Source organism: Podarcis erhardii, assembly GCF_964252035.2.
Source record: "Podarcis erhardii genome assembly, chromosome: 3".
NCBI lineage: Eukaryota > Metazoa > Chordata > Lepidosauria > Squamata > Lacertidae > Podarcis > Podarcis erhardii.
The window spans coordinates 29,266,454-29,293,861 of NC_138507.1; the positions used below are offsets into that span (position 1 = coordinate 29,266,454).

General features: G+C 40.4%; 2 protein-coding genes across 3 annotated transcripts in view; one reads left to right on the top strand and one right to left on the bottom strand.

The window, feature by feature from the left end:
* IAH1 (isoamyl acetate hydrolyzing esterase 1 (putative)) lies at nucleotides 1-11,083 on the top strand. Its single transcript, XM_081857400.1, is given in 8 exon segments — nucleotides 1-258; nucleotides 260-374; nucleotides 3,405-3,457; nucleotides 3,940-4,088; nucleotides 5,574-5,735; nucleotides 6,840-6,961; nucleotides 7,264-7,487; nucleotides 9,776-11,083. Coding segments are annotated over 7 exon segments (903 nt in total). The 5' UTR covers nucleotides 1-142; the 3' UTR covers nucleotides 7,450-7,487; nucleotides 9,776-11,083.
* Nucleotides 9,862-27,408, bottom strand: part of ADAM17 (ADAM metallopeptidase domain 17) — a 25,330-nt gene continuing 7,783 nt past the window's right edge. Inside the window, exons 3-19 of one of the 2 annotated variants that reach the window (XM_081856988.1) lie at nucleotides 26,921-27,054; nucleotides 26,347-26,435; nucleotides 25,759-25,930; nucleotides 24,417-24,544; nucleotides 23,108-23,197; nucleotides 22,447-22,560; nucleotides 21,914-22,058; nucleotides 20,740-20,828; nucleotides 19,792-19,944; nucleotides 18,991-19,190; nucleotides 18,358-18,461; nucleotides 17,347-17,481; nucleotides 16,259-16,389; nucleotides 14,801-14,879; nucleotides 12,725-12,813; nucleotides 12,431-12,487; nucleotides 9,862-11,672 (exon numbers count right to left, since the gene is read on the bottom strand). In XM_081856988.1, the coding sequence (XP_081713114.1) occupies nucleotides 11,319-11,672; nucleotides 12,431-12,487; nucleotides 12,725-12,813; nucleotides 14,801-14,879; nucleotides 16,259-16,389; nucleotides 17,347-17,481; nucleotides 18,358-18,461; nucleotides 18,991-19,190; nucleotides 19,792-19,944; nucleotides 20,740-20,828; nucleotides 21,914-22,058; nucleotides 22,447-22,560; nucleotides 23,108-23,197; nucleotides 24,417-24,544; nucleotides 25,759-25,930; nucleotides 26,347-26,435; nucleotides 26,921-27,054 (2,263 nt within the window). In that variant the 3' untranslated portion in view covers nucleotides 9,862-11,318. Of the gene's footprint in view, nucleotides 11,673-12,430; nucleotides 12,488-12,724; nucleotides 12,814-14,800; nucleotides 14,880-16,258; nucleotides 16,390-17,346; nucleotides 17,482-18,357; nucleotides 18,462-18,990; nucleotides 19,191-19,791; nucleotides 19,945-20,739; nucleotides 20,829-21,913; nucleotides 22,059-22,446; nucleotides 22,561-23,107; nucleotides 23,198-24,416; nucleotides 24,548-25,758; nucleotides 25,931-26,346; nucleotides 26,436-26,920; nucleotides 27,055-27,408 lie in introns of both variants that reach the window. The other variant, XM_081856987.1, reaches the window with a different exon arrangement.

Genomic DNA, 27,408 nt, shown 5'->3' on the forward strand with positions numbered 1-27,408 from the left:
CGTGTGCTGCTGCTGCTGCAGGTGTGGGGCTCCCCAGGTGCGTCGGGTTGGCCTTCAGGTTTTTTATTCCACCTTCGCTATAACCCGGCCCAGGAGAGGCGGAGGGAGAGGCCTCCACGCGCGCGCCCCACTTCCCCTTTGAATGCCGGCGGGCAAAGCGGCAGCCTCGCCTAAAGCCCCTCTGTCGGCGGCGGCGGCGGCTCCTCCTCAGCTCAGCGGAGCGGAAGGCAAGCGCTGCAAAGAGCGGCCTCAAGAGCGGCCCGCCGCCCAGACGACCGACTCTCATGGCCCTCTCTGAGGCCCAGGCCTGCGGGAGGCGGCTGCTGCGGTGGTCCCCACCGAGGGTCATCCTCTTCGGAGACTCCATCACTGAGGTAATTCTCCCGAGGGGTGGCTTCTCCTCCTCCTCCTCTGCTCTTACTCAAGGGGCCTTCGGCTGCTCTTACTCACAGCGTCGCCCCTGACGCCTCGCCGTAGGGCCTTGTCCTACCCCACTTCTGCTCCCCCCCCCCCGTGTTCCCACCCGCCACCCGCTTACGAGCCATTGAGAAGCAGAATTGTAAGGAGGGAGGAGAGCGGGCAGGGAAGCTGGTTTGGTTTTTGTGCAGACACAGAAGTGGGGTCTGGGGTGGGGAAATCGCCTTTGTTGTTGTTGTCGTCGTCATCTCAGCATTGTTGTTACAATAATTTTGAGGTTTCAAATATAGAATAAATATTCATAAATGCACACCTATCTAAATATATATGAACCATGTGTCTGAAATAGTATGGGAGAGCAATCCTGAAGCCATGTTGACACTCCCAATGACCTCAAATACTCCTCTGCAGTAAGGAAAGCAAATGGGGAAAGCCTTCCTATTGTCTTTTGGCTTGCAAATCCTGTCTTAAGGGCATATCTGTGCATGAATAAAGTGAGCCTGTCTTAAGGGTGTATTTGTGTATGACTAAAGGGACGCAGGTGGCCCTGTGGTTTAAACCACTGAGCCTAGGACTTGCCAATCGGAAGGTCGTCAGTTTGAATCCCCGTGACGGGGTGAGCTCCCGTTGCTCAGTCCCTGCTCCTGCCCACCAAGCAGTTCAAAAGCACTTCAGAGTGCAACTAGATAAATAGGTACTGCTCCGGTGGGAAGGTAAACGGCATTTCCATGCACTGCTCTGGTTTCGCCAGAAGCGGCTTAGTCATGCTGGCCACATGACCCGGAAAATTCTCTGTGGACAAACACCGGCTCCCTTGGCCAATAAAGCGAGATGAGCGTTGCAACCCCAGAGTCGTTCGCGACTGGACTTAACTGTCAGGGGTCCTTTACCTTTTTAAAGTAAGCCTGTGACCTGGACTCAGGAGCTAAAGTATTGACCATCACAAAAGAATGGCCAGACTGCCCAGGTACGGCCATCAGTGACCACTGTCAGGTATCCTGGCAGGTAGGATTTCTGCTGTAGACCCCTTCTTTCTGTGATGTATGTATGATGTATGATGTTTTAGCAGGGTGGACTTGGGCTACAGGGTAGGCAATACCAAAAGTCTATATAAGGGTTCTCCTCCCTCCTTTGTGTGGTGAGTGGGGACCCTGTTGCAACAGTTCCTTTAATAAAGATCAGGCTTACTAGCCGCTTTGCTTCTCAATATACTCTGCTTGGCCTCTTTTTCCTACGGATAGGGAACCCACTTAAGGACTCTATGTGAATACCCCATAAGGGAAAGGGAGCAGATTTTTTTTCTTATAACATTATCATCATCATCATCATCATCGTTGTTGTTAGTTGCTCGTCCTGCAAAAAGGTTGCAGAACAACTTAACAGGATTTAAAATCACAAGTACGCATTTTTGCACAAAATTTGGCAAGAACGCATGCAGTGTGTTAACACATGCAATAGCAGCTGCAGAAAGTTTCAGCAGCTGCAGTTAACACCAAGCAATGTTACTGGTCTTCATCCAATAAAACGTGGTGGGAGGGGGGGAGGTACATTTTTACCTGGTGCCCCAAAGTGCCATTGAAGGCCAAGCTGAGTGTGAGAGGCTGGGAGCCACATCTGAAATGGTTTAGCAAGTGGAATTTAAAAGGCAGACACAGTGAAGCCTGCTGCTTGTACAGTGGTACCTCGGTTTAAGAACATTCCGGTTTAAGAACGATTCAGTTTACGAACTCTGCAAAACCGGAAGTCATGTCCCAGTTTGAGAACTTTACCTCTGTCTAAGAACGGAATCCGAACGGTGGAAGGACACCGGCGGCCGGAGGCCTCATTACGGAAAGCGCGCCTCAGTTTAAGAACAGTTTCGGTTTCAGAACAGACTTCCAGAATGGATTAAGTTCGTAAGCCAAGGTACCACTGTATGCGGATTCAGCCTTGGTGGACTGGGGCATCTGTTTTCGAAATGCTAGTTTAATACAATGGCAACTGCCCAGGGCTGGCTCAAAGTTGAGGCCTCTTCTCTTGCCACTGCAGTGCAGGTAAAGATAAGCGGGGCGTCCTCTAAACTCTCCAAGCAGTGGCACCGTGCAAAAGCAACCATGGTGTTGTTAATAACGGGTTGCTGTTGCCAGACCCCCTGCCCTTCATCTGTCTTTACTCTCATAATTTACAAAATTGGCATACGAACACAAAGATTTTTTGAATGTTCCTCCATGGAAAGGAGCAATCATTTTCTGCATTCCTCCTATCATTCGTTCATTATTTACTTATTTGCATTCTAAATCTCCCCTCTCTCGCCTCACCCCCCACTGAGCTGTTTGCAGAAATTGGTGTTAAAAGGGTCCCTTACCATTTAAAATTGTGCAACACACAAGGAAAAAAGGAATAGGAGGGTGGAGGAAAGGTAGTGCTGTAGGGTGAAGCCTGGGCTAAAGCTTTTTGAAACATGCAAAGCTGCACACGTGGGAGGGTTCAAGAAAGGTTTTGCTGCTTGGTTCTGTTGACTGCATTAATTGGCCTTTCTTTCTTTCTTTCTTTCTTTCTTTCTTTCTTTCTTTCTTTCTTTCTTTAATGTATGTATCTATTTAGTGCCTTGGGAGCAATGCTAGAGCAGCAAGTTACCCGGTAAGAAGTGGTACTGCGTCCTAGCAGTTAGCCTCAGCTGATGTACCATATTTTTCTGTGTATAAGATGCCCCCATGTATAAGACGCCCCCAATTTTGGGGACTCCAAATTAAGAAAATACTTGTGTATAAGATGAGCCCCAATTTTAAACCTAATTTTTTGGTAAAAAAAAACCCCATGTCTTATACACGGAAAAATACAGTATCTTGTTTTAACAGCAAGCACGACTTGTCTGTGGCGTGATGATAGAGCAACAGCACCACAGGGACCAGAACGCTGGGGAGAGTAGGCAGAAATGCATTATTTGGTCCATTGACGTGCGACTTAAATTAATTTTCTTAAATATTCATTACTTTCCTCTTGTTTAGTTTTCCTTCCAAGAAAATGGATGGGGAGCCTCACTTGCTCACCGCTTGGCTAGGTAAGACATAGTTAATGTTGTGTTTCAGCTGGGCTTAAAAATGAAATATCTCAGGTGTTTAGGAAGATAATCTGAAAATAATTATTCTTTTGAGGACCTTCATTTGTTTGATGCATAACATCAAAACCCCTGATAATTTTGTTCTTTTACTTCTTAATTCTGAAGTTTATTGGAAACATTTACTGAAAATGTAAAGCCTCGGTTTTTAAGAAGCAATTGCTTAATACTAAAAGGAAGATAATGCAAACAAAGCCTGCAATCACATAAATCAGGAAATGTGAGAGAATTCTGCCTGTAGATACACAAGTGCACACACATGCTGTGAAAATAGGGTACTCTGTTTTAACATTGTGAAATATAGTTTACTGTGAGGAGTGGAGGAAAAGAAAGTAGATACTTGTGCAGGTGGCTAACTAGTCTTCCACATTCAGAGCATGGTATTATTACGGGATGACACTTCTTTCCATATATACTCCTTTTAGAAAATGTGATGTTCTGAATCGCGGACTCTCTGGCTATAACACAAGGTGGGCAAAAATTGCTCTGCCAAGATTGATCAGCAAAGATTCTGATGCTAAGAACACTGTTGCTGTAACTGTCTTCTTTGGAGCCAATGATGGTGCTTTAAAAGGTGCAGTATAGTTTTACTCTCCCCTTCCCATTCTTTTTTTCCAGAATGGTTCATCAGGTTGCAGTAGAGTAGGCATGTAATTTCAGATATTTGAGAGTTAGCATTTCAAACACTTTATTTTTAAACGTATTTTTTAAGGGTTTATGTGCTACCTTTCAATAAAAAATATATTTTCTGAGCAGCATAGAAATAAAATACTAAGTAAAGCAACAATGAATTTTGCATTTATTTGTTTCTATGGCCAAACATACGGCAAATTCCAGGCCTTGTAACACTGGTAGCTTCCTATACACTTAGCTCAGTGCTTGAGTGGTAAACTAGAGCATTGGAAAGTGGGACTAAGCAGACACATTTAATTATGGTTTAAAAGGGCAACCCATGCCATGTGAGCACTGCACAGCTTGCAGTTACTGATGCCAGGAGTGTGGGCAATGTTGAGTTATCAGCAGCTGCTAGCCATGGTGGCATCCCAAGAATGCCATTGTACTCAGGTCCTGCTTGGCCTGTCATAGGCATCTGGTTGGCCACGGTAAGAACAGAATGCTGAACTAGATGAGCTCTTGTCCTGAGCTAGCAGGGCTCTTATGCTTTGATGACAAGAAGGGAATTGAGCACAAGATAAAACCACGGACATTAGTGGACTGTAGGTGTTGGATATCTACTGAGTGCACACCTGTCCCGCTTCTGCAGGCACTGTTGATTCTAGGATTGCTTGTACCAAGGTGAGAGGGAGAGCTGGGTAGAACAATGAGAGGCACTCATGACTGCAAATCTCCCTCTACATTCTGCCTGTGTTTGTGCGTGTGTGTAGGAAGAGAACAGGGCTGTGCTGTCTCTGCATGTAGTTTGTGCCTATTCAGTTCATCTCCCTCTAACTAATAGTGTAATATTTGTAAGCAAAAGTAGAATTACATTTGCTTAAAGTGATAATTTATCGTATTTCTTGTCTTGTCTCAATAACCCCGGCTCAGTATTTATTTATTCAAATTGTCTCTATTCCACTCCATAGCAAAAAAAAATTTTTTTTTTAAATTAACAAGTTGTCAGAGTGACTTAAATATATCTACACAAAAGTACAGTCCTTGCCCTCAGGCTTACAATCTTAAAAAAGACGCAACATAAAAGGAAAATGGGTTAAGAGGGAGAAGATAAGCACCCTCAGGTTATAACATCTTAGTCACAGATTGGCCAGGAGGAGCCCAAAAGTTGTTGGTTTCAGCTACACCAATGGAGTGACCCCACCTCCCTTCCCTTTCTCTATTGAAACCCGATGTAATGGCTGCTGGCAGGAAATAGTTGTTGGAGGAAGGAGCCTGGCTTCTCTGCAGAGCTGGTGTTGGTCCTGCATCCCTTCTTCCCCTTCCTCTTCTGCAGCTTGATGTAATGTAAACATATAATTGGTTTATCAATTGCCCATTAGAGCAATGCAGGTGGGAAGGTAATGTGATCCATCTTACCTAAATGTAAACTATCATGCCTGAACAGATGTGAACCCTAAACAGCATGTGCCACTGGATGAGTACGCTGACAATTTGAAAAGTATGATACAATACCTAAAGTCTGTGGACATTACAGAGGATAAAGTAATTTTGGTGACGCCACCACCTCTGCATGAAGCAGCTTGGGAAAAAGAGTGCATTGCCAAAGGTAAGAGAGTTTTTATCTCCTCTCATTTTGGATTAAGAAAAGAAAATAGTGTACCTAAGCTCTGAACTCTCTAGTGGTCAGCCTATTACATGTTCTATAGGAAGTAACTGTCTTAAGTGACAACTGGTGGCCATTGCTGTGTGATCATAGAACTGCTATGCTATGATTAAAATGCTATAGAAGCAAAGCAAAATGTCTTGATTAGCTGATGCTTCTGTACAGCAAGAAAATAGACTTAACACATTTTTAGTATTGTGGCAATTGGGAAGTGCTATAAGTTAATTTTCACTAGCCTGCTCACGTGGTCTCTGCCAACTTTGTTCCATCATCCACACCTCACTAAATTGAAGTGTGTGTGCATCCAACACCATCAAAATAAGAATGAAAACATGCGGCATTGTGGATGTAGATCTGATTATTTTAAAAAAACAAAAGCCATCATCCAGCAGTAGGTATGTGAACAAAAATATTTTGCTGTGTACTGGGTTTCCAGGGGTGGAAAACTAAAAATCCTTGGGGCCTCGCTGCCCAGCCCACCATGTCCCTTCCTTGCCCTCTCCCAAGAAGGTTTTAGGTTTGCTAAAAGCATCTTGTGGAGCCACTGGAGACTTTTTTCAAGCAGCTGGAGTGTGTTTTCCAAGGGGAAATGCAGGCAGGGAGGGCTTGGTTTTGGTACCCATAGCTAAGGGTAAACTGCTGTGGGTCCTTTCCACACTTGAGTTTATTTCTACTCCAACTTTCTAATTATACATGGAGTGTTCAAGGTACATTGAATCATAATATATAACATCAAGTCATTGCACAGCAGAAATCACAATAAACAATTAAAATTTCAGAAGATGTATAAAAGCAAACATAGGTCAGACCAAAATGGGAGCAAAGTTGCCCACATGAAAAGCTCAGATATTACTTCAGCAACCTGACTTACCCTAGCAAGTGTTCATATTGACATGCAATTAGGCATATGGATCCTTGAAGCCATATTCAAATTATATTTGGATGTGGATTTAAATCATAATTGTGCTATCAAAGCAAGAAGCAAAAATCTAAAGCCCTCCTTTTGTTGACCTTGCCCCCTCCCTGCCAACCCCCAATTCTCAACAGGTGAAAAATTAAACCGCCTCAACTCTACCACAGGAGAATATGCCAAGGCATGTGTTAAAGTAGCCAGTGATTGTGGCACTTCCATCATTGATCTGTGGACACTTATGCAAAAAAATAACCAGGTATGACCCTTTTTATTTATTTATTTATTGGATTTGTTGGTTGCTTTATGTTGGGCAAGACAACCCAAAGCAACTTACAACCAAACCAATCTCTAGACATTTTAATAGTGAGTTTTTAGAATGTCATTAGAAACAATGTGTCAATTTGGGACACTCATTAAGCTGAAGCAAAGGTTGATTCAAAGGGCCCATGCCGTGGTTCTGTAAAACAGTAGTAGCTTGCTTAAATGTGTTTGGCTTTCATTTCCTTCTAAAAAGTCACCAGACTAGTTTGTTGTATCTTTTGAAAACTTCCGTTTTAGGACTTTGGCTGCTACCTCTCCGATGGACTTCATTTATCAGCAGAAGGAAACAATTTTCTAGCAAACCAGCTTTGGTCACTCCTGGAACAAAGAACATCAGCACTCCCTGTAATGCTTCCCTACTGGCGTGATGTAGATCATCTCAACCCTGAAGCTAGCCTGCAGGGGAATCTTCATGATTTATAAAAGTTATAAAACAGTGGCTGCTGGAGAGAAAACAGCAGGTATCTTTAAAAATACAAAATATTTTTTCCTATATTTTTAGATTGTCTGAATCATTTTACTTTTTCCTCCTAATTAAACAGTGGCATTAAGCTGTAGCAGCACCTCAAGCTATACTTAAAGCATATTTAAACAATCCAGTAATTGCAGTGACCAACTGAACTTGAAGCTGAGTAATTCCATAGTAACTGTATCATTTATAAGCTGCTTAACACAATATTTTGTGTTTTAGCTAATATTATTTGAACTCCTATTGACATTGAGCTACTTGTGTTTACTGTCTCAAACTTTCCTACAAAAATAACGCCACAAGTAGTTTATATGCTCTTTTTATTGTGACCAGCTTTTCCCCCAGACTTTTGGCAGCAGAGCCACTCCCATATTCAGTCCCAAGGTTCACACCAGCCAGGACATGAGGCAGGTAGAAGCCTGGAGCTGGCATAGCAATTGGAGCTGATGTCTCTTAAGTCATAGCAGTGGAACCAGCTCTGGATCATAGGTCATCTCAGCTTCTTCCCAGCAGGAAGTTCACTGACATTAGTGGGTAGGATGGGGAGAGCAACACTAGCATCACTCCACAGCTGGAGGCTGGTGGAACTGTACCTATGCCCATAGCAGATGAGCAGGTTGAATGTCAAGTTCAGGAGTCAGCAAGGCTTACCTGGCATGGACCGGATCACTCCTGCGGAGATTCAGTGCAACGCCGGAAATCGCGTCTGCGCATGTTCGTGGTGCTGGAAATCGCTTCTGCGCATGCTCAGATGCTGAAAACCGTGCCTGCGCAGAAGTGATTTTCAGTGTCTGTGCAGAAGCAATTTCCGGAGCCACGGAAGAGAGTCCCCCGCTGTGCCTGTTTAGTGCAGCACGGGGGGACTCGCTCACCGAACAGGTGGCTCAGTTTGGGGGTGGCTCATGGGCCGGTTAAACAGTCTTCGTGGGCTGCTTCCAGCCCATGGGTCTTAGGTTGCCAACCCCTGGTCAAGTTGATCACTAGAACTGAATTGTAAGTTGTAATTACCGTAATTTCAGATTACTATCTCCAGGCAGCACATAAACTTAAGAACTTGCCTTCCAGGTTTACTAGTTTTCAAGAAATTCATTTCTTACATTCTTTAGATTAAGGGAAGTTTATATTTTGTCATATTTCAATAAAAATTCAATTGGAAAACAAAAAGTAAGTTTTGAGTTTGTCTGGAACACTCATGCCACACTGTGTTCTTTGATGTTTTTCTCCTATTCAGATATTGAAACTCAACTGCCTTTGGCTATTCAAAAAACTTTTGAGATATTTTATGCAGCATGTAAGATTAGTGAATATTTCTAGTTATAAAATACAGGTATCAGTTTATTTAAGGCAAGCAACCATTTCCCAGAAACCCACATATTTGCTTAAAGGCTGGATTGCCGCCTTCAGCTCTTCCCTTTGTGCTCTTTGGTTGCATACTGTTGGATATCATTGCCCTATCTATGTATTTTCTGACTGCAAGTGGCTATTTTATTCAGAGAAATGAGATCAAGGCATGGTAGTAGTTACAGACTTCTGTTTTCAGCGGTGTTGCTCTTTTGCTAGACAAATAAAGGAAGTGAGATACAGCCTAAAAGAGGGTTGAAAGGTGTTGCTGTAATTAAATGTAACTAGAGAGGCTCTCTGAGCTGACAGCTTCCTAGTGGCTGTGTTCAGACATCATGCTAAACCACAGTTTAGCATGTTTTCCTGACAGGGGCTCCACTTGATGCTTTAGTTCAGCCATGAGGAGTTCAGAAGCTCTTCTTTCTATTTTTGCTTAAGCACAACTTACATTGTCCAAACTAACAAAATTGTGGTTACTGTTGACATAAGCAGTAGAGCAAAAAATTAAATTCTGAACTCCTTGCAGATACTGGACAATATGGGTCAGGGCAAGGGGAGAGCATAAGAGCTCAGTGTCTGCTGTGACTTGTTCCTATCATGCTTTATGATTTAATGTGACTGCCAAATTGGGCCAGTGTCTAATTAAAAGTTTAATGTGCAAACCAACATTAATCCCACTTCATAAAAAACTTTGGCAATAGCCATCACTTAAATCTTGGAACTGAAATAATTTAGTGGGATTTTATTGAAAAATGGCAGATAACATTAAGTTGTGGCAGTGCCAAAATCCTATTTCGGTTGCTTATCTTTAGCATACAAAATGCTGGTGTTAACCAAACTACTAAAATGAAATACTTCATCCTAGTCAATTTCAGAATGCAATAAAAAGGGAAGAACCGTACCTGAACTCGTAACTAATCCATTCTTTGTTTATTACAGGCAATCATGGTAATATACCTTTGATTAAATCACACCTCTACAGAAGGTGCATTTACTACAAAGAGAAGTCAGCTTGCACACAGCGCTTTTAAGGAGAGGTATAAAAATCACTTTATTACATTGTATTGGGAGTTCACTTCTCACACAAAATTTTACTGCTAAGTAAGATATCTAAAATCAGACTATAGATACAAATACCAAAAGGGCACAAGTTCAAGTATTAGTGTAACAAATATCCATGAAAAAGACACATTTGTCACAGGTTTGGTTGATCAGATATGAAAAAATACAAGTCTTTCATAACTGAGGATTATTTTTTTTTATACTTTGTTGGCTTTTGATGCAGCTATTAAATGTGTACATTTTACACAAATTAATGTAGGACATGATTATGTTTGCAAAATAGTTATTTAAGCAGTAACACCACTTTTTTTCGGTCCATGCATTTCTGTAGACACAGGCCCCAATATTGAAATCAATCTCCTGCCAATTTATAAGGAAAAAAAACTTTGCAGGGTCTCAACACCACCCCCAACTATAAGAAAGGGTAGGAAGTGACCACATGAATTCAGCAACCAACATGAAGGTGTTACTGCTTACAGATCTCGGGAGGCGTCCAAACCATCCATATATGTGACAGGCTGCTTGGGGAGGGGGACAGGAACTCTGTTTGGACCTCACCCCCTCAAACAAGCAAAAAACTGTATTCATTACACATCTATATGCTTTCATGACATCTCCTTTTTAGATTTGTATCACACGAAAGCCACAATCAGCACTATTTTTAATCAAATTTTGGCAGGCAGCAATTTGCTAGAATAAAATTACCTCCCCACACAGCTGAAGGAGTAAAGTTTCAATGCACATTTTTACCCACTTGGTTTTGTAGAAAAAGGCCATCATCCATGACATTGTCATGTGCCCTTAAAGCCCTGCTGAAATAAATGGAACTTTAAACATTGCTTAGGTCTCTACTAGCTTCTGGTCAAAAATTGCATAATTAAAAGTCCTGTTTCAAACGACCATCAAAACATTTATCAGATTTGCTGCGTTACCTTAACCCCCCCCCCATAAGTCTTTCTTAATTTAAAATGTTCACCTCATTTTTCCATCTTAAAAGAAAAATACTGCTGAATGCTGAAATACAAGAAGGTAAATCATTACATATTGGGGCTTCTGTATTCTAAAAAATTTGCAGTGCTGTTCAACTACAAAAAGGCACATTATAAAAATACGAAGAAACAATGGTATTGGCAGATTATGCCTCTATGCCACAGGCTGAAGGAAATGTTCAAATCAAGACTACAAGGGAAAAAATTCAAAAAGTTTCAGTACACTTGAGTCTGTGTGTACATAGCACTCACACTGAAACTAAAGAAGATCATACACATGGCCAGCATCTGCAGTAGGTCACTTCCTTGTTTCTGTTTTTCAATACAATATATACACATACAAGATATTTCTATAATGAAATGGCTTTAGTTCATCAAATTGAACATGATTTTTGCACATCAGAGCCAACAGCTCCAAAGGCAGCTAGAGACTAGCATTCTGTTTCTTTGCTGTCCACTCTGTGTTGCCGTTGCAGTTTGAAGGACGATGCTTTCTCACTCCTTGTGACAGGATGATCTGTAAGATCCTCAAATGACTTGGCAGTTGTGCTGTTGTTCGGGAAAGGAACCTTATCAAAGCAATCATCATCCTCCATGTGAGAGTCTGTACTAGGATCCTCTTGAATGGTGTCCATTCTTTGATGGTCCAGTTTCGGAACCACTGCTGCCACAGAGACTGGTGCAATAGGCTGCAGGGGCTGGAGCCGGCTAGTCGATGGTACAGCAGGAGGCGGCTTGATAATTCGAACAGAGGCCGAATCCATGCTGCTCAACATCTCAACGTTCTGCAAGGACACAAACAAGCAGCACAGTTATGGAACAATACTGGTGGCCGAAAACACAGTGCCAGACCTCTTCAATCTCTGGGCAAGCTGTCCACAAATGCTCTGTAGCTAAGGTGGCTACCAGGCAGTACTAAGATTCAACACAGATGGCAGAAGACTGACTAGCACTACCAGAATTCTGGCAGATACAAATCCTGGTATCAATAGTGGCAGAGGATCAAGTCACTTTAATAATTTTGATTTACTATGAACTGTAGGATCTTGAAGTAACTTTAGTTTCATTTCTTCAATATTTTTTTAACATGTTGGAGGAGTATGGGGTATAGATGTTTTGGTGCTCGGAACTTTCCATCTATCAATAACGGTAGCCGATTCAAATAAAGTAGAATCCAAATAATGAGAGTAGACAAGTGTAAATGCCCTGGAAACAGGAATTCCTAGTACTACAAAATTGGAGCATTCAGCTGAACAGAAAGCAAGTTCATGACTTAAAAACGAAAAGATGTATATACCACAATTCTACAAAACCTCCAGCATGGTTTACCAAAAGTGTATCAACTTCTGGAAGATACATTTATTCCATGGAAATTTGTTCATCCTAACCATCATGAATAGACAAAACAAAAAATTCCTTCCAGTACCTATCTGTAACTGCATCATGAATAGTTCTCAGTACTGAGAAGTCGCTGCAAGCCTGTCACATCTGTTTTGTAACAAATAGGATACTGAAAACATTATTCAGCAAAAAGCAAACTTACACTGGGGCCAAACAGAGATTTGGTGTTCTCTTCATACTGCCTATCCAGCTTCTTGTCCTATTAAAAAGAGGGAAATGTAACAAGTCAGCTATGGAAGACACCCACCCACCCACTCCAATTAACTTCAGGGTAGAACTTTCCCTAAATGTTTAACTACCCACTATCATGAGTAAAGCTCAAGTATATTCACCTGCACATTGTGTTTAATAAATGAAGCAAAATATAAACACCTCTCTTTAATTTCTGCCCACACTTAAAGGCATCTGTTTCATGAGGTTTGTAATTGAAACTTACCACACAGTGTACAAGAATGCTTAGAGGAATCCAAAATATTAAGGAGAATACAAGCACAGATCCTACTATGTTGTCTGCTAAAAATTTTCCTGTAAAAGAAGAGATACACCCAATTTCAGAGGCAGACAAAATATATTTGGGTCCAGTGTTAAGAATTCTACAAATATTTTTCAAGTGGTAGCTAGTTCATCTGCTGTCACAGGATCATATAATTTGATCAGTAGATACAACTCTAAATGGCTTGTTTTTAAATCAGAGTAGACCCACTGAAATGGACTAAAGTTGATCAGAATGAATTTAAAAACCTAAGAAAATGTTCATGAGTCTAGCTGATTATGACTTAGTTGGATATAATGGTTTATCTTCAAACTGTTTAAATGTTACTGTATTTCCCAATGTTGTGGAATTGCAAGTGAGCGCTCTCTTAGTTCTCCAAGACTTCTGTGGGTGTTCTTGTTTTTAATTAAAACTATTTCAATTCTGCCCTACAACAATTGATCTTTTTTACTGCCATTTATCTTATTACCTGCCATCTTTCAAATAGTAGGATTGTAACTCTGGAAATCTACTTTACCTGTGCTGAAGGGGAAACAAGTTAGACACAAGCAAGTTAACTGGCCTTAAAAAATGTTTTTACATAACTTTAGTGAAAGAGATTCTACAATGTGTTTCCTTTCTGTGACTTAAACCAGCTGATAGTTTCATTCTCAGAGACTACTCTGAATTCTTTTCTTAACTAAACATGCAGAAATCAATTAAGTGTGACCAAATTGTCTTCACCATATCAGTATTGGATCTAACATTCTAAGTATTTTAATCTGTACAGTGCCATAAGCATGCTGCCGGCATGAAATAAGCATTTAATAAATAACTCAGCTAAACCAATTGATGAGCTTTATCTCCACAAATGTAAAATATACTTTAACTTGCTAGTAATCAATTTCATCGGGTGATGCTGGGTTCCTCATACTATGGGAGGGAGTTCTTTCATTGACATTTTATTCTGTGCTTTTATAAGCTGAAGATTTGTTTTCAATCTGAGCATTATAGAAGCATGGAATAAAGTGTCCCTCCCCTAGTACCAGGACCCAGCATCACCCAATGAAATTGATTACTAGCAAGTTCAAGATTGGGGGGGGGGGAGTTATTGATTCCCTCTATGCTAATAGTGAACTCAGTCTCCAAGCTGCTTCTTTATGTAGCCACTGAGATGATATCAGAAGACTTGGAGGAGCCCCAAGGTTTTCAGAAATAAAAGAATACAGAAACAAACAGGAGGGAACCACCCCTCAAACACAGTCCAATGGAATGGAATGGAGTGTTCGGGAGTAAAGCACAGCTGGCTGAAAGAGTGGAGTATGCCACACTGAACAAGTGCATTGCATGTACACATCAATTCAGTCATTTGTGGTCACAAGATGTGGTGGTGGCGGCTACCATTGGTTTAGGTAGCTTTTAATTTTTTTAAAGACAATTTCAGGCCCATCAACAACTGTTTGCCAAGATAGGCAAATTTGAACTCTTGTGTCCAAATTTGCCGTGGAAGGATTACCCCCCCCCCCCCCGTGACAGCCATCTCCTTCATGCTCTGCTAGCAAACTCTCACCAAACAGATCCCAGCCTGACCCAAGCAAGGCAATGCTTGATTTCTTCTACTCAACATATACGTGCCTAGAAAATAAACCTTAAAGCAGAATGGGCTACACAGTTCAACTACAATATGCAAAGATGACCTGTGTTCGTGTTGTGTTATCAAGGTCACTTAAGTATTCAGCAATATGCTTTGTACTGCCATACAAGTTGTATTGCACCCACTTTCATTAGATTTGATCATGAGGCCAGAAGCATCTTCTCAGCTTGGCAACTTATGATCTTCAGACACACCTTGAAGTACAGTCTTGCACTTTCCTGCTACCACTTACAAAACAACATTAAGTACCACTACCTGTGGGGACATCAAAATCAGTGATCAAAACACCTGCTTTCAATGCTCACATTCTGAAATCAAAAGATAAAGGCACTGAATGCAGAACAGCAAGGTTAAGAACAGGTTTATGGATTTCAAGGGAAGCTTACCTAGCGTATTGATGCTTAGCTGCTCAATGAAAACCCAAAGCCGCTCAATCACATCCTGCACGCGCTTCTCACATTTACCCTGCAAGACATAATGTTTCTTAGAAAGCCATTTTATGCAATGTAAATTTCAGTCATTCTATCTTGAGAGAATGAGTTATGGTTTAAGGGTATGTAAAGATTGGGAGGAAGCCCCTTTATGTGCTTGGGTGTCAATTATCACCTAATATTTTGTCTCAAACCACAGCATGAATTGGTAGGAACTTACAGAGTGAATTTGTTTTGACAATGCTATTGTAACACTGAAGAAGCTTCTGGAAGGAAAATATGTGATGTGAATTAAGACTGCAGCTGGGCATGAGCAGAAATACAGAGCTTTCTTTAAAAGGGGCTTTTCTTCTCCTGATGAAATGACTATGCGCTCAATACATGTGTGACCAAGACCACCAGCCATGTGTCACATTGGGAGGAAAGGGCAAGGAATATTGTGTGGGTGGAACACTCTGGCTGGAATCTGAAGGCCAAATTTAGGCATAACCAAAAGTAATTTTGTCTTCTTTGAACAGTAGATCATAATGCATAAAAAACAGTGGTTTTTCAAATTTAAATTAAATTTTACCAACATATTTGCCTCTGCCAGGTATACTGAGTTAAGAGAAAGATTTTCTAAGCAAACAAGGAACCAATTTGATTATTTCCCAAATATGAATATTTATAGTCTACCAACAAAGCATAGGTGTTGAAAAGCAAGTATTACAGTCTACTCAATATCTATCAGTATTTGAGTATTTCTTTTTTGTGAGGATGGAGTTTACATGGTTGGCAGGGGGAAGAAAAGATGAATAGCCCAGTGCGCAGCTTCTTATATTCCGATACTTAATCTAACAAACTGTTATGGGTACTGGTCACAAGAGACCCTATATGAGAATATTTTAAATACATTTCCCTCCATAGCTTAAAAAAAGAAAAGAAAATGCAAAATGTACACAGTGCAACAGAAATGCAAAACCTGGTAATAGAAATGACACACAGTAAATCATGTTCTATTTAGCTGTAAAACTAACACTGTTTAGTGAGCAGATTCACACCGTTGTTTAGGAAATTAAGTAGTATCAATGGGTGTTAACTGGACACTTTGCTCTAGGTGGCCAGTTTAAATAAACACAAACTGCTCAAAAATCTGCCTAAAGTCCCATATGGTATATGAAACTACTTGAGTGGTTCTATGGATATAAAGAGAAAGGGGGGAAGGGTAGATGGATAGAGGGAAGAACCAGAAAATAGGCAAATGATGCAAAAACCACAGCAACAGTGTTAAGCTGACCATTTTGGTTTTGCTCTGGGACCAATTTTAGGACATGATGCGACAAGAACAAAATTTCACAGTGATCTATTTTCTGATTTTGCGCCAATATGCTTTGAGGTGGTGAAAAATATTATCCTAACCCTGTATACACTCACATTCATGTCACAGAATCCCACAGTGCATGGCTTTCCTTTCCTCAAATACAGGAAATTCCGGTTGTCATCAACAGTTGGGCTGCATCTCCCATCCTTGTCTCGACAGCAGACCTTACAAGAGTTATCCGTTTCTGAAATTAAACATGCAACTTCATAGTTAGCTTTTGGGATATTTATGCATTACTCCTTTACGAAAAAGTAATTTCCCTTTGCTGATCATACAGCTTTTCAATTCATTAGTCTACTCTTGAAGACCACACTATTTTATGAACAAATTCCTGATGGTACTCAAACACAGACAACAACTTAAAATTTATAATAAGCAGCACCCTCCACTCTGGTAAGAAGAAAAAAGGAACTTCATCAAACCCAGAGTGAAATGGAGATATCCAAGGGTTAGTCCCCCTGCAACAGATATTTAAAGCTTCCTTACCAATCAGTCCCAAGTAACAAGAACAACACCAAATAAAACATTTTATTTCAACTATTCCAAAGAGTGGCACTGGAAAGTACTAGCTCTATCACATAAACAAGGTCAAGAAGTAAATGAGTAGGCAGGGAACTGGGGAAGGGCATAGAGCACATGCCTTGAATGCAAAAGGCCAAATATTCTATCTGGTGTCTCCAGGTACAACTGGAAAAGATTCCTGCCTGAAACCTGAGAGCTTCTACCAATAATACTGAGCTAGATTGACCAGTGGTCTGACTTGATATAAGACGGCTTCATTGCACTAGCAGAGAAACATTTACCATTACCATCTGACCAAAGCTCTAGAACAGTGTTTCCCAAACTTGGGTCTCCAGCTGTTTTTGGACTACAATTCCCATAATCTGACCACTGGTCCTGCTAGCTAGGGATGATGAGAGTTGAGCAAAGTCTGGCAGTTCATTCAAGCTGTAGCCTGACCTGACCCCAGCACAGGCAATATTTGTGCCTGGTAAAAGGAGACCTTACTCTAGCTAATGAAACAGCCCTCTAAAGGAAAAATGCATGCTGCTCTCCTTCACTTTGCTGTGTCTATGGCTTGAGCAATCACTTTTCAATGTCAAGTAAGCCCTGGCTCATCACGTAAGGGTACCCTCCTTACCATTACAGGCGCATGAACTCTGGTTCTTCCCCCACTCACAGAAGGGTATGCACGCTCCATCTTTGCACTTGCCCAAATCCACACAGACAGTGTCATCTGGGGCATTCCCTGGGGGAGGACATTCACTGCTATTGCCTATGAAGAGATTTAGTGAGAATAAGCCTTGCATCAGGATATGAATATCTGGAAATAAACAAAGTAAGGCTGCAATCCTAACCCCATTTACCTGGGATGAAGTCCAGGGAAAATTTAACAGGACATAGTTCTGAGCAGACATGTTTAGGATTTCTATGGCTTACTAAGGACAGGTAAGAGGTCCTCACAAGTTCCTTCACACAGCAAGTCTCTCTGAAAGACTTCCCTCAAGAAGATTCCTACTACAGATGCCAAGAGGCAACACTAGATTTTGCAGGCATCCACTGAAAGAAGGACATCTCCCTCACGCAGCTGATGCCTGCAAAAAGCTGGCTTCTTTCTTGCCCCCAGCCCCTGCTTCCCATCTAATGATGGTCATAAGAAAAAAGGGCTTTGCCAATTCTATGATCAGCACAGCTCAAAGAGCCAAATACAGGATGAACAACTCCAATGGCATCTGTCAAAGTTGGCCAACAGGAGTGGATCCAAATAAAGGTCTGGTTCCCAGAGTCAAAAAGGCTCCACTCTTATGTTCTATAGGAAAGGCCTGTTTATGTTTAACATCCCAGAATAAGCCTGCCAAAGCATTTTTGCTTTATTGCAATGCCACACATTAATGCAAACACTCCCCCCCCCTCCCGCCCACCAGGTGATTCCCAAGTCAGAAACATGCATCTCTTAGAATGCACCTTTCTTGGGACAGCCTTAAAAATGTGTCGTTAAGGTTAAGTATCTCCCATTATTCCAAAACAAGGTAAACACACTGTACTGATGGAAATGGAAATTAGGAAGGAGCTAAAGATGCACAGGCACACACTTTTTTAAACATGCATAAGACAAAAAGTGAATGAGTAACTAACAACTACAATGATGTACCTGTGCAATAGGACTCTCCTTTACAGGTGGCATTGATGGCTTCCTGGCACTTTTTCTGTGCACTTTCAAATTGGCATCCTTTACAACAGGGGCTATTGCGATCACTAAGGGATGAGAATGGAGAAAGAATAAACTTAGACATCTGAATATTCAGGATTACAAACCCAAAGTAGTAGCAGAAGGAAGGGTCAGAAATGTCTCTTCATGTCTGTCTGTCTGTCTGTCTGTCTCTCTCTCTCTCTCTCTCTCTCACACACACACACACACACACACACACACACTGAAGTTCTAAAATATTTATCTATACACTTAATTTAGACATGCAATCACCAATTACCCCACCAGTAATAAAAAAGAGGCATAATACTTAATTACATCTTTGCAACGAGTTAAGTAGCTGACAACCAACAATTCAATAATGCAGACATATGAACTATCAGAGTTTATTCAAAGGACTAGCCTCTTGTTCACTAAACTCATGTCACACAATGTATGTTTTTAAAATAAACAGCATCATAAAAGTAAACAAGCATAATCATGTGTTTCCTCAACTATGAAAAAAAAAAGAAAACAAACTCTCTTGCCAGCCCCACATTTCCCACCACCACCCCTTTTGTAGGAAATATATTTCACCTGCATTTGGCATTTGGCTTCAGCTTGCACTCAGATGTGCAGCAAGGATCAATGTGCAGACGCAAGAGGCCTGGGTCACATTCCTCGTCTTCGTCCACTCTGGAGTTGCCACATACTTTGTTGTTGCGCTCTTGGAAGCATTCTGGCGCCTTGGCTTCAATAGTCCGAAGGATGGATTCTTTACTGCAGCTTGAAAACATCTGAAAGTGTCAATAAGAAGAGGAAGAAACAAATTAGTGGTGAGAGAGCTACTAATTCAGGATTGTGCGAACCTATATATAATTATTAGTTTTGCCGCACAAGTGCAAAATATGGTACGGAATTCAACTGGTAATTTTTTTTATTCCTTTCTCATCGGCAGCCTTCTTGCCTTCAAATTCAAAGGAAACAAGTGTATCTGGTGAGAACTCAGAAAGCAGAGTAGACACTTTGGTTGGCATATAACTCCCATGTATACTAGGTCTTAGCCTTCCCCTTCCATCCACAACCTGATCTACAGCTTGACATCTTTTCCTCTGTCCATTCCTTTTCTTATCCTCTGCCAAACTGGTCCTTCCTTACAAAATATTTTTTTTTAAATAGTTTGACAATGCAAATATTAAGTAAAATAATGACCTCCAGGTTCCTTCCCTTTTTCATTCAACACTACCATATGTAGGGAACCAAGTTGCCTACATAGGTTTGTAATATATGCATGCATGCACTCATGCGTGCGCGCGCGCGCGCGCACACACACACACACACACACACACACAGACGTAGAGAGAAAAAGAAAGAAAGAAAGATGATTTCAAAAAATACCTTATTGTTTTCATGATCACCACTCACAGCAATTGGGTACATAACATATTTTCCTCCCTGATCTTCGGTGGGGGCACATTCTGGCAAGCCATCAGGATCATGCTCTGCCCCAAAGTTGTGTCCCAGCTCGTGAGTTGTAACCAAATCGGCTTCCTTATAAAAATATATACACAAAAGAAGCATGCTCATTTAGGGAAGTTTTTAATGTTTGATGTTTTATTCTGTTTTTAATCTGTTGGGAGCCATGCAGAGTAGCTGGGGCTAACATCACACAGTCTTTTATAGGCTGCCGTTGAGAAGCTAATGAAGTGTGTAGTGCTCTAAATACCTGTATTATAAATGTAAGACTACCAGATAATTTTACTTTAACACACAGAAACGGCCAGATTTCTCACTAGTGGTAGTTAAAGTTCTTCAAATTTTATTGGTGCAGCAAAAGGTGAATATAATTCATAATCATGTCTTCAAGTGGAAGGGGGGGGCAGTGATGACACAACTGAAAATGGCAGTGTAACACCAGAACTCCTCACTAACCCATGTTAATAAAAGCAAAAAGATGTGTCTAATTGGAACTAATTAAACAATCCTTTTTGAATTAATACTGGACATGTATGGAGAAAATAAACATTTCAAAGAAAGATGCCCAAAGCTTGCTTTGAAGTGTAAGAGAGAATTTCATCTCACAGCACAATTGGAGAAGGGCCAAGAGACAGATTGACAATGGCACCAAAAGGTCAAAAGCTTTCCAAAGAGGGACAGAATTGCTCACAGAGGTAACTATGGTACTCAAAAATATCAAGCAGGACTTACAGAAAACAAGCTTTGAAACCAACTGAAAATAACCAACTGGACAAATAAAAAATAGATCTAATAGGGCATCAGCTCAGAAGCTACTAAGGGAATTGTAAGGCATGTTAAGAAACCACTTCCCACAACTCCTTACAATACCTTTGTAAGGATAGTTTTGCCATAGTTCTTTGTGCTGGTTAAGCCACTGTTGAGGTATACATTCTTTCCAGCATTCGGACTAGGAAAAGCTTTAAAAAAAAGGTAGAAAATCATGTTACAGCATTTAAGATTCATTTACACTGCCTTGATAACCTTGCCTGTTGCCTAAAATTGAGAACATCTGCAGTCCTCAGTGGCTTATCAGATTCAGCTGAGATGAATATATTCTCTAACCCTGGTGGCGACCTTATGACATGGGTGGCATTCAGAGCAAGAACTGGACAGAAGGTGAAATGTTCACAAGTAGAGGCAGGCCTACATTTGAAACCACCTCTTTTGCAAATGATTGCTTCCTGTCTTAGTAGCCTCAAGGCACAACCCCACCAAGTCACTAGGAAGGAACTGCATGTGTGCATTAAAGCACATTGGAGTGTGTAGACACATACCATGAACTTCATTCTTATAAGCAGTGGCTACGATATGCTAGATAGCTGAAAGACAGACGTTTTGGGGAAATTTAGGTTTTTCTCCAGTTTAAGCCCTTTACCACCACGACCCCCGGGAAAAAAACCCTAATCTGTACCCTCATTAATGCATCCTCTGTCTCTTAACAGTATCAGTAACGCATAGTGTTGGACTGGTGAGGTACACCAGGGGTCAGCAAAGTTTTTCAGCAGGGGGCAGGTCCACTATCAAACTTTGTGGGAGGCCGGACTATTTTTTTGGGGGGGGGGGATGAAGGAATTCCTATGACCCACAAATAACCCAGAGATACATTCTAAATAAAAGGACACATTCTACTCATGTAAAAACACCAGCAGGCCCCACAAATAATCCAGAGATGCATTTTAAATTAAAGGACACATTCTACTCATGTAAAAACACGCGGGCTAGATTTAGAAGGCACTTGAGCCAGATCCGGCCCCCGGGCCTTAGTTTGCCCACCCATGATGTGTCCCACTAACACAACTTGGATACCATGAATGAAGAAGCTATACTGCAAATGCAATAGGGATGCTGAGCAAAGCTCCTGCTCACTAGAACAGCCTCTGGATAAGGAGTAAATCTACAGACCACCAACCCGTTTTAAAAGAGTACATATCCTGGATGTACACTTATCTTTAGGCACTTTGACAAACAATAAGCAAACTTGTTAAATGGGAAAAAACATTACCTTTTGGGCAGATGCCTCCATGGCTGGTTGGCCTTTGAGATCCGACATAAGCCAGTCCAAGAGTACCCAGAGCAAAGTCTTGGTAGGTAAAGAGATGCGCAAGGCACACGCGAGCAGCTCTGTCTGCTATATCAGCACTGAATTGCTGTGTAGAGGGAAATGTGCCAAACACAGTTTAGAGAAAATTTTTACTCCATAAATGAGACACTGTTGGTTAACAAGCTTTGCAGATTGCAGCATCGTTCAATAGCGATCACCTGGTCTATCATCCTTGTCTAAAAACAGTGACTTGCCCTCAATCATTTTTAAATTGTAGTTACTAACAGGTAGTTTTAAAAAATTTCTGAAATAAAGTACTTGGGTACTTGGAGTCTCCTAGATAAGCCTCTTGGATTAAAATAATTAACGCACAGTATTACTTTTAGCAAGCATGCGGTATTACTTGTAGTAAGCGTTCAGTTTATTAGAAAGACAAGCCTTTCTAATAAGTGGGGTGCTTACGTTGTATGCATCATAGAACACACGCAGCCTACCTCCAGCAGCTCCTTCACATCCCAAGCATCCTCACGGTCATCTAGAGGACTTTTTGCCATGTTGTAGTGTCTTTCCCCGGAACGTACAGGTTGTGACTCATTGTGAACAATAATCTAGATTCAAAAGATATATAAATAATTTAAGTAATTTAGTTCAGATGCCTCAGTAAGCAATTTTTTTGATACACACACTGCTTTCTCCTTATAATTCAGATGATTCAGAAAATTAGGTCAGAATTCTGCTTACACTGTGCACCTAATAAGCATGCCATTAAATGGAATCAGTGCAGAATGCACCTTAAACTTACTGTAAGTTGAACATCCTAGTTATAGGCAGAAAATTTTGACTATAAATGGGGGGGGGGAGAGAGTGTATGGAAAGCTGCCCAGAATTTCCAGTAAACCAGAAGTTGATGCAACTTTGTATAATTAAACATATCAAGCAAAAAATTGCGATTTACATCGTTCGTGTGTACCATCAGAACTGGATTTCTCTTGATGAATAATTTTATCAATAACACTCTAGCCTGCTCTTCTGTACTAATGACTATGTTTTCATAAGGTCCATTGCATTCAATGGTGTGCGTACGTATATACACACACACACACAAATACACTGTGATCAAATCTGAACATTATCCGAAGAGTATTTTCTAAATACCTGATCTATCTGTATGCCATAATCTTTGAAGTCTGCATTATCCCATGATGTATTTCGATAGATGTCATCCACTCTGTCTATTAATTCAATCTAGGCACAGAAAAGGGAGAAGTTATTCAGATCCAGTCTCTTGTCAGTAGATTCTGAAACATATTTTAACACTTGAAAAGAAAAGAAAAACCCACGGGAAGCTTTCAAGGAGCTTTGAAAGAGGTTTCCAAAGTTCTGTACAAGGGGTGGGGAATCTGTGGCACAGATTGATACAATTCCCATCATTCCTGGTCATTGGCTATGCTGGCGAGGGCTGATGGGAATTGGAGTCCAGCAATATCTGGAGCGAACCAGGTTCTCCACCTCTGATTTAGTACTGCCAATGTTGTTGGTTTGGGGGGGGGGGAGAGAGAGGAAGAGGATAAAATTAAAGCAACGTGCAACCACCATGACCGCTTCCTTTCAGAATACACATTGTTGTGATATTTTAAACTGCTGTTCAGCATTTGGAGAGCCCTTCAGGCTAAAACACATTATACAAGATAGTGGGAGGAAACAGCAAATCAAATTGGATCAACAGTATCCCCAAGTAACAAGATACACAAACTCTAAGCATAAGAGAGCCCATTTTATGCATTGTGACTTGAGGTTATTTCTATTGGTCATAGTTTAGTAGTTATTTATTGCAATTATTAAGAGTGATTTTCGATTTAATTATTATTTGCTGATGTTTTGAGAGTTTAATTTTATTATGTACTATTATAATATAATAGATTATTGATTATTACTTTTATTCCATATACAGTGGTGCCTCAGGTTATTAACTTAATTCATTTTGGAGGGCCGTTCTTAACCAGAAACTGTTCTTAATGGGCCCTCCCGCTGCTGCGCCTCCGCTGCGCGATTTCTGTTCTCATCCTGAAGCAAAGTTCTTAACCTGAGGTACTATTTCTGGGTTAGCGGAGTCTGTAACCTGAAGCGTCTGTAACCTGAGGTACCACTAGGTTGTTCCATTTTAAAGTTATGCTTCATTATGACTTTTTGTATTGGATCAGATTATTATACGGTGTGTGTTCCTTGTTGCATATTTTGTTGCTGCAAACCGCCTTGTGCATAGTTATATAGAAAGGCGGTGTACAAATTAAAAGTGAAATGAAATTATTGCACTCTACCCCAAATCAGGCTTCACACAAACACACCCATACTCTTCTTATGTCTAACAGTGACATTCTATTAGCTTTCTAACTTCAGCAGTTTGTTTGTTTGTTTGTTTTTTACATATTTCATCAAGGAATCAAGAGCAGACAATAACACTTACCAAATAGTTAATTGTAGTACTTTCCTCCCCACGGCCCATGTTCTTAAAGAAGCGATAATCTGCCACCACCAATATCCTGCAGGTGTTCTTCAAAGGGTCTGGGGTGGCTCTTTTTCTTCGAGGGACATCTGCTATTGTGACAATTAAAGAGATACCAAGTTGCTGTCACCATTTAAGACATTGTTTATGTCGAATTGAGTACAGTGGTACTTTGGGTTAAGTACTTAATTCGTTCTGGAGGTCCGTTCTTAACCTGAAACTGTTCTTAACCTGAAGAACCATTTTAGCTAATGGGGCCTCCTGCTGCTGTCGCGCCACCACCAAGTGATTTCTGTTCTCATCCTGAAGCAAAGTTCATAACCTGAAGCACTATTTCTGGGTTAGTGGAGTCTGTAAGCTGAAGCGTATGTAACCCGAGGTACCACTGTATTACATTAACAGATTGTATTTAAAACCTGTGCTGTATACAAAGTAATTCTTTAGCTTCAGTGTTGTAGAAAACAAGGAAACATGTAAATCGACTATAGGGCAACATCACAAAGCACATTTGTGGAACCTAGGGCCCCGTTAGGATTTTCAGGAGACATACTGTGTCTTTGAGATTATTTACATTTTTTTAACATGTTGAAAATACCCAAATGTAAGAGGATAAATTTCAATTATATATACCTCTGAATGTTTATGTTTATTTTTTAGCAAAACTAAATGATTGTATTAATACAACTTCTTTGAAAATCTCAATGTACCATATAACATTACTAAATAAATTTAAATAGGAGAAAGATCTCCTTAACTTATGCTTTCAGGAAACGATTTTATTTGCTGAATCCAGTACGTTGTTCAACATTATTATTATTATTTTTGCAAGCTAAAGGACTGTGATGTATTTTTAAAAAGCAATCACATAACACTATAGCCTGGAAAAGAGCTCTCAGTTCTTAACACACACCAGCATATTTTTAAAGAAGTACTAATTTTTAAATCTCTCTTTTACTGTATCATAAAGAAGGCCAAAGGCAGCAAGTCCATTTATTATTATTCTCATTATTTATTCATTTTTTTATACAGAAATAATTGCTTTGCTTAAGTGTGAGGAAAAAGCTCTCTCCACATCAAAGAGTCAGAATATTCTGGTTTCTCTTCAGATTGTATAAATCTTCAGCCCTAATTGTTTTTATGCCTGTCTTAAATAAAAATTACATATAAGTCTCTTTCAGTGTGCTAGGAAGTATGCATTCTGTCTCTTCGGTGTCCATAAGACTCACTTCACTACATACATTAATGTACAGTAAAAAATTCTAGTTCGATTGCGGAAGATTATTGCAAGCAGTTTAACACTCACCTTTATTTAATTTACTCTCCTTCAGCCCTCCACCCAAAAGCTCCTCCTCCTCTTCCATTTTAACATAGCCACATACTTTTGGGGACTGCAATCGTGAGAAATCCTTGATGTCTTCTGATCTGTAGACCAAAAGTCTTTCATCTTGTGTATTATTGAGAAACCTCCACAAGGGCTACAGGTAGAGAAACAGATGTCTAAGTACGGTATGTCTTTCACAGTGTGATCCTATACATGTCTTCTTAGAAGGAAGCTCCCCTGAGTTCAATGGGACTTATCCCCAGATATATATGTGTATATAGGACTGCAGACTAAAGTTGACCAAAAGGCCTCAGTTCACCAGCCTTAAGGAACAGCACGGTCAGTACATAAACCAAATGTAAGTTTTGCCTGCATATGTAGTATTTCACATGAGCATCCCAGTCAATAGGGCTGTTTCTATCAGTCCACAGAGCCACAGACAGTTGGCAGAAACATTTGACATAGGGTTAAAACGAACAGCAATTCCATCCCTAGAAATATTAAATAACGTGAAGCAACCTGACTGAAAGTTCATATTGTCTGCATCTAGATTCCAATAAAGAGGTGTACCTCAACATTATATTCTTCATCATCAGTGTTGATCCTCACTGTGAAGTCGTCCTCACCTATGTGTGCTGTAACTTTGGAGTTGCTCTGACCTGAGGTAAAGAGAGAGGAGGAAAGAAAAGACCATCAGCTGTAACATTTAACAACCACTTCCTCCTAGTCACAAGCATATCACTTCACATCTAGCCACACTCATTCCATGAATCAAATGACTTCCAACAACTTTTTGTCCTTAAGAAAAACAGTGCATGCACAAATATATTCTAGAGAAGATAGCATTTCAGATCAATTTTTCAAGAATTTATGGTTATTATTTAAACTTCTGAGGTTCTGATTCACACAGATCATCTGCCAACTAGCCCCCAAAGGATTATTTTAAATAGATATAAACTCATTTACTTCTACGTGACACCATTTGTAAATGGTCTGATTAAACCAGTAACAATGTCTGAAGTTCTCATGATAATATAGAATGCCAGTTTGAGATGACTTCTTTATGACAAAACACTTTTTTATAACAATACAAAAATCCAGTAATACTTTCCCCCTCCCACCAAAAACAACTTATTATACTCACCTACAACATGTCCTGTGAAAAATTCCTGCCACTGTACTTGATATTCGGTTTCCTTGCCTTGGCCATTCACTATAAGTGCTTGAAAGTTTTTGGGAAAATGGTCCGCAGTTGAAGTTAAGTATAATTTAAAATGCCTGTAAAAGAATTTGCTTCCATTTAATTTTGAGATTTATATCAGCTATATATTTTTAATGTATCCGAACACATTGAGGTATTACATTTGGTGTTCAAATACATTTAATGGATCCAAATACACTAGGATATTACATTTGGTATCAAGTTGAGCTTGAGAGGTGCTTTGAGTCCCTGACGCTCAGCACAGCTGTGAGGCCGAACCCTTGTCCCCTTTCCTAGCTCAGAGACACCTTGAGTCTTTGGACTCAGCCATATAGCTGCAATTAATATGTTTTAAGTGTGTTTTAAGTACAATATACAATGTGACAGTAGATAGTGATGGTGAGCCTTATGGAAAATTCAATGTAGTTTTA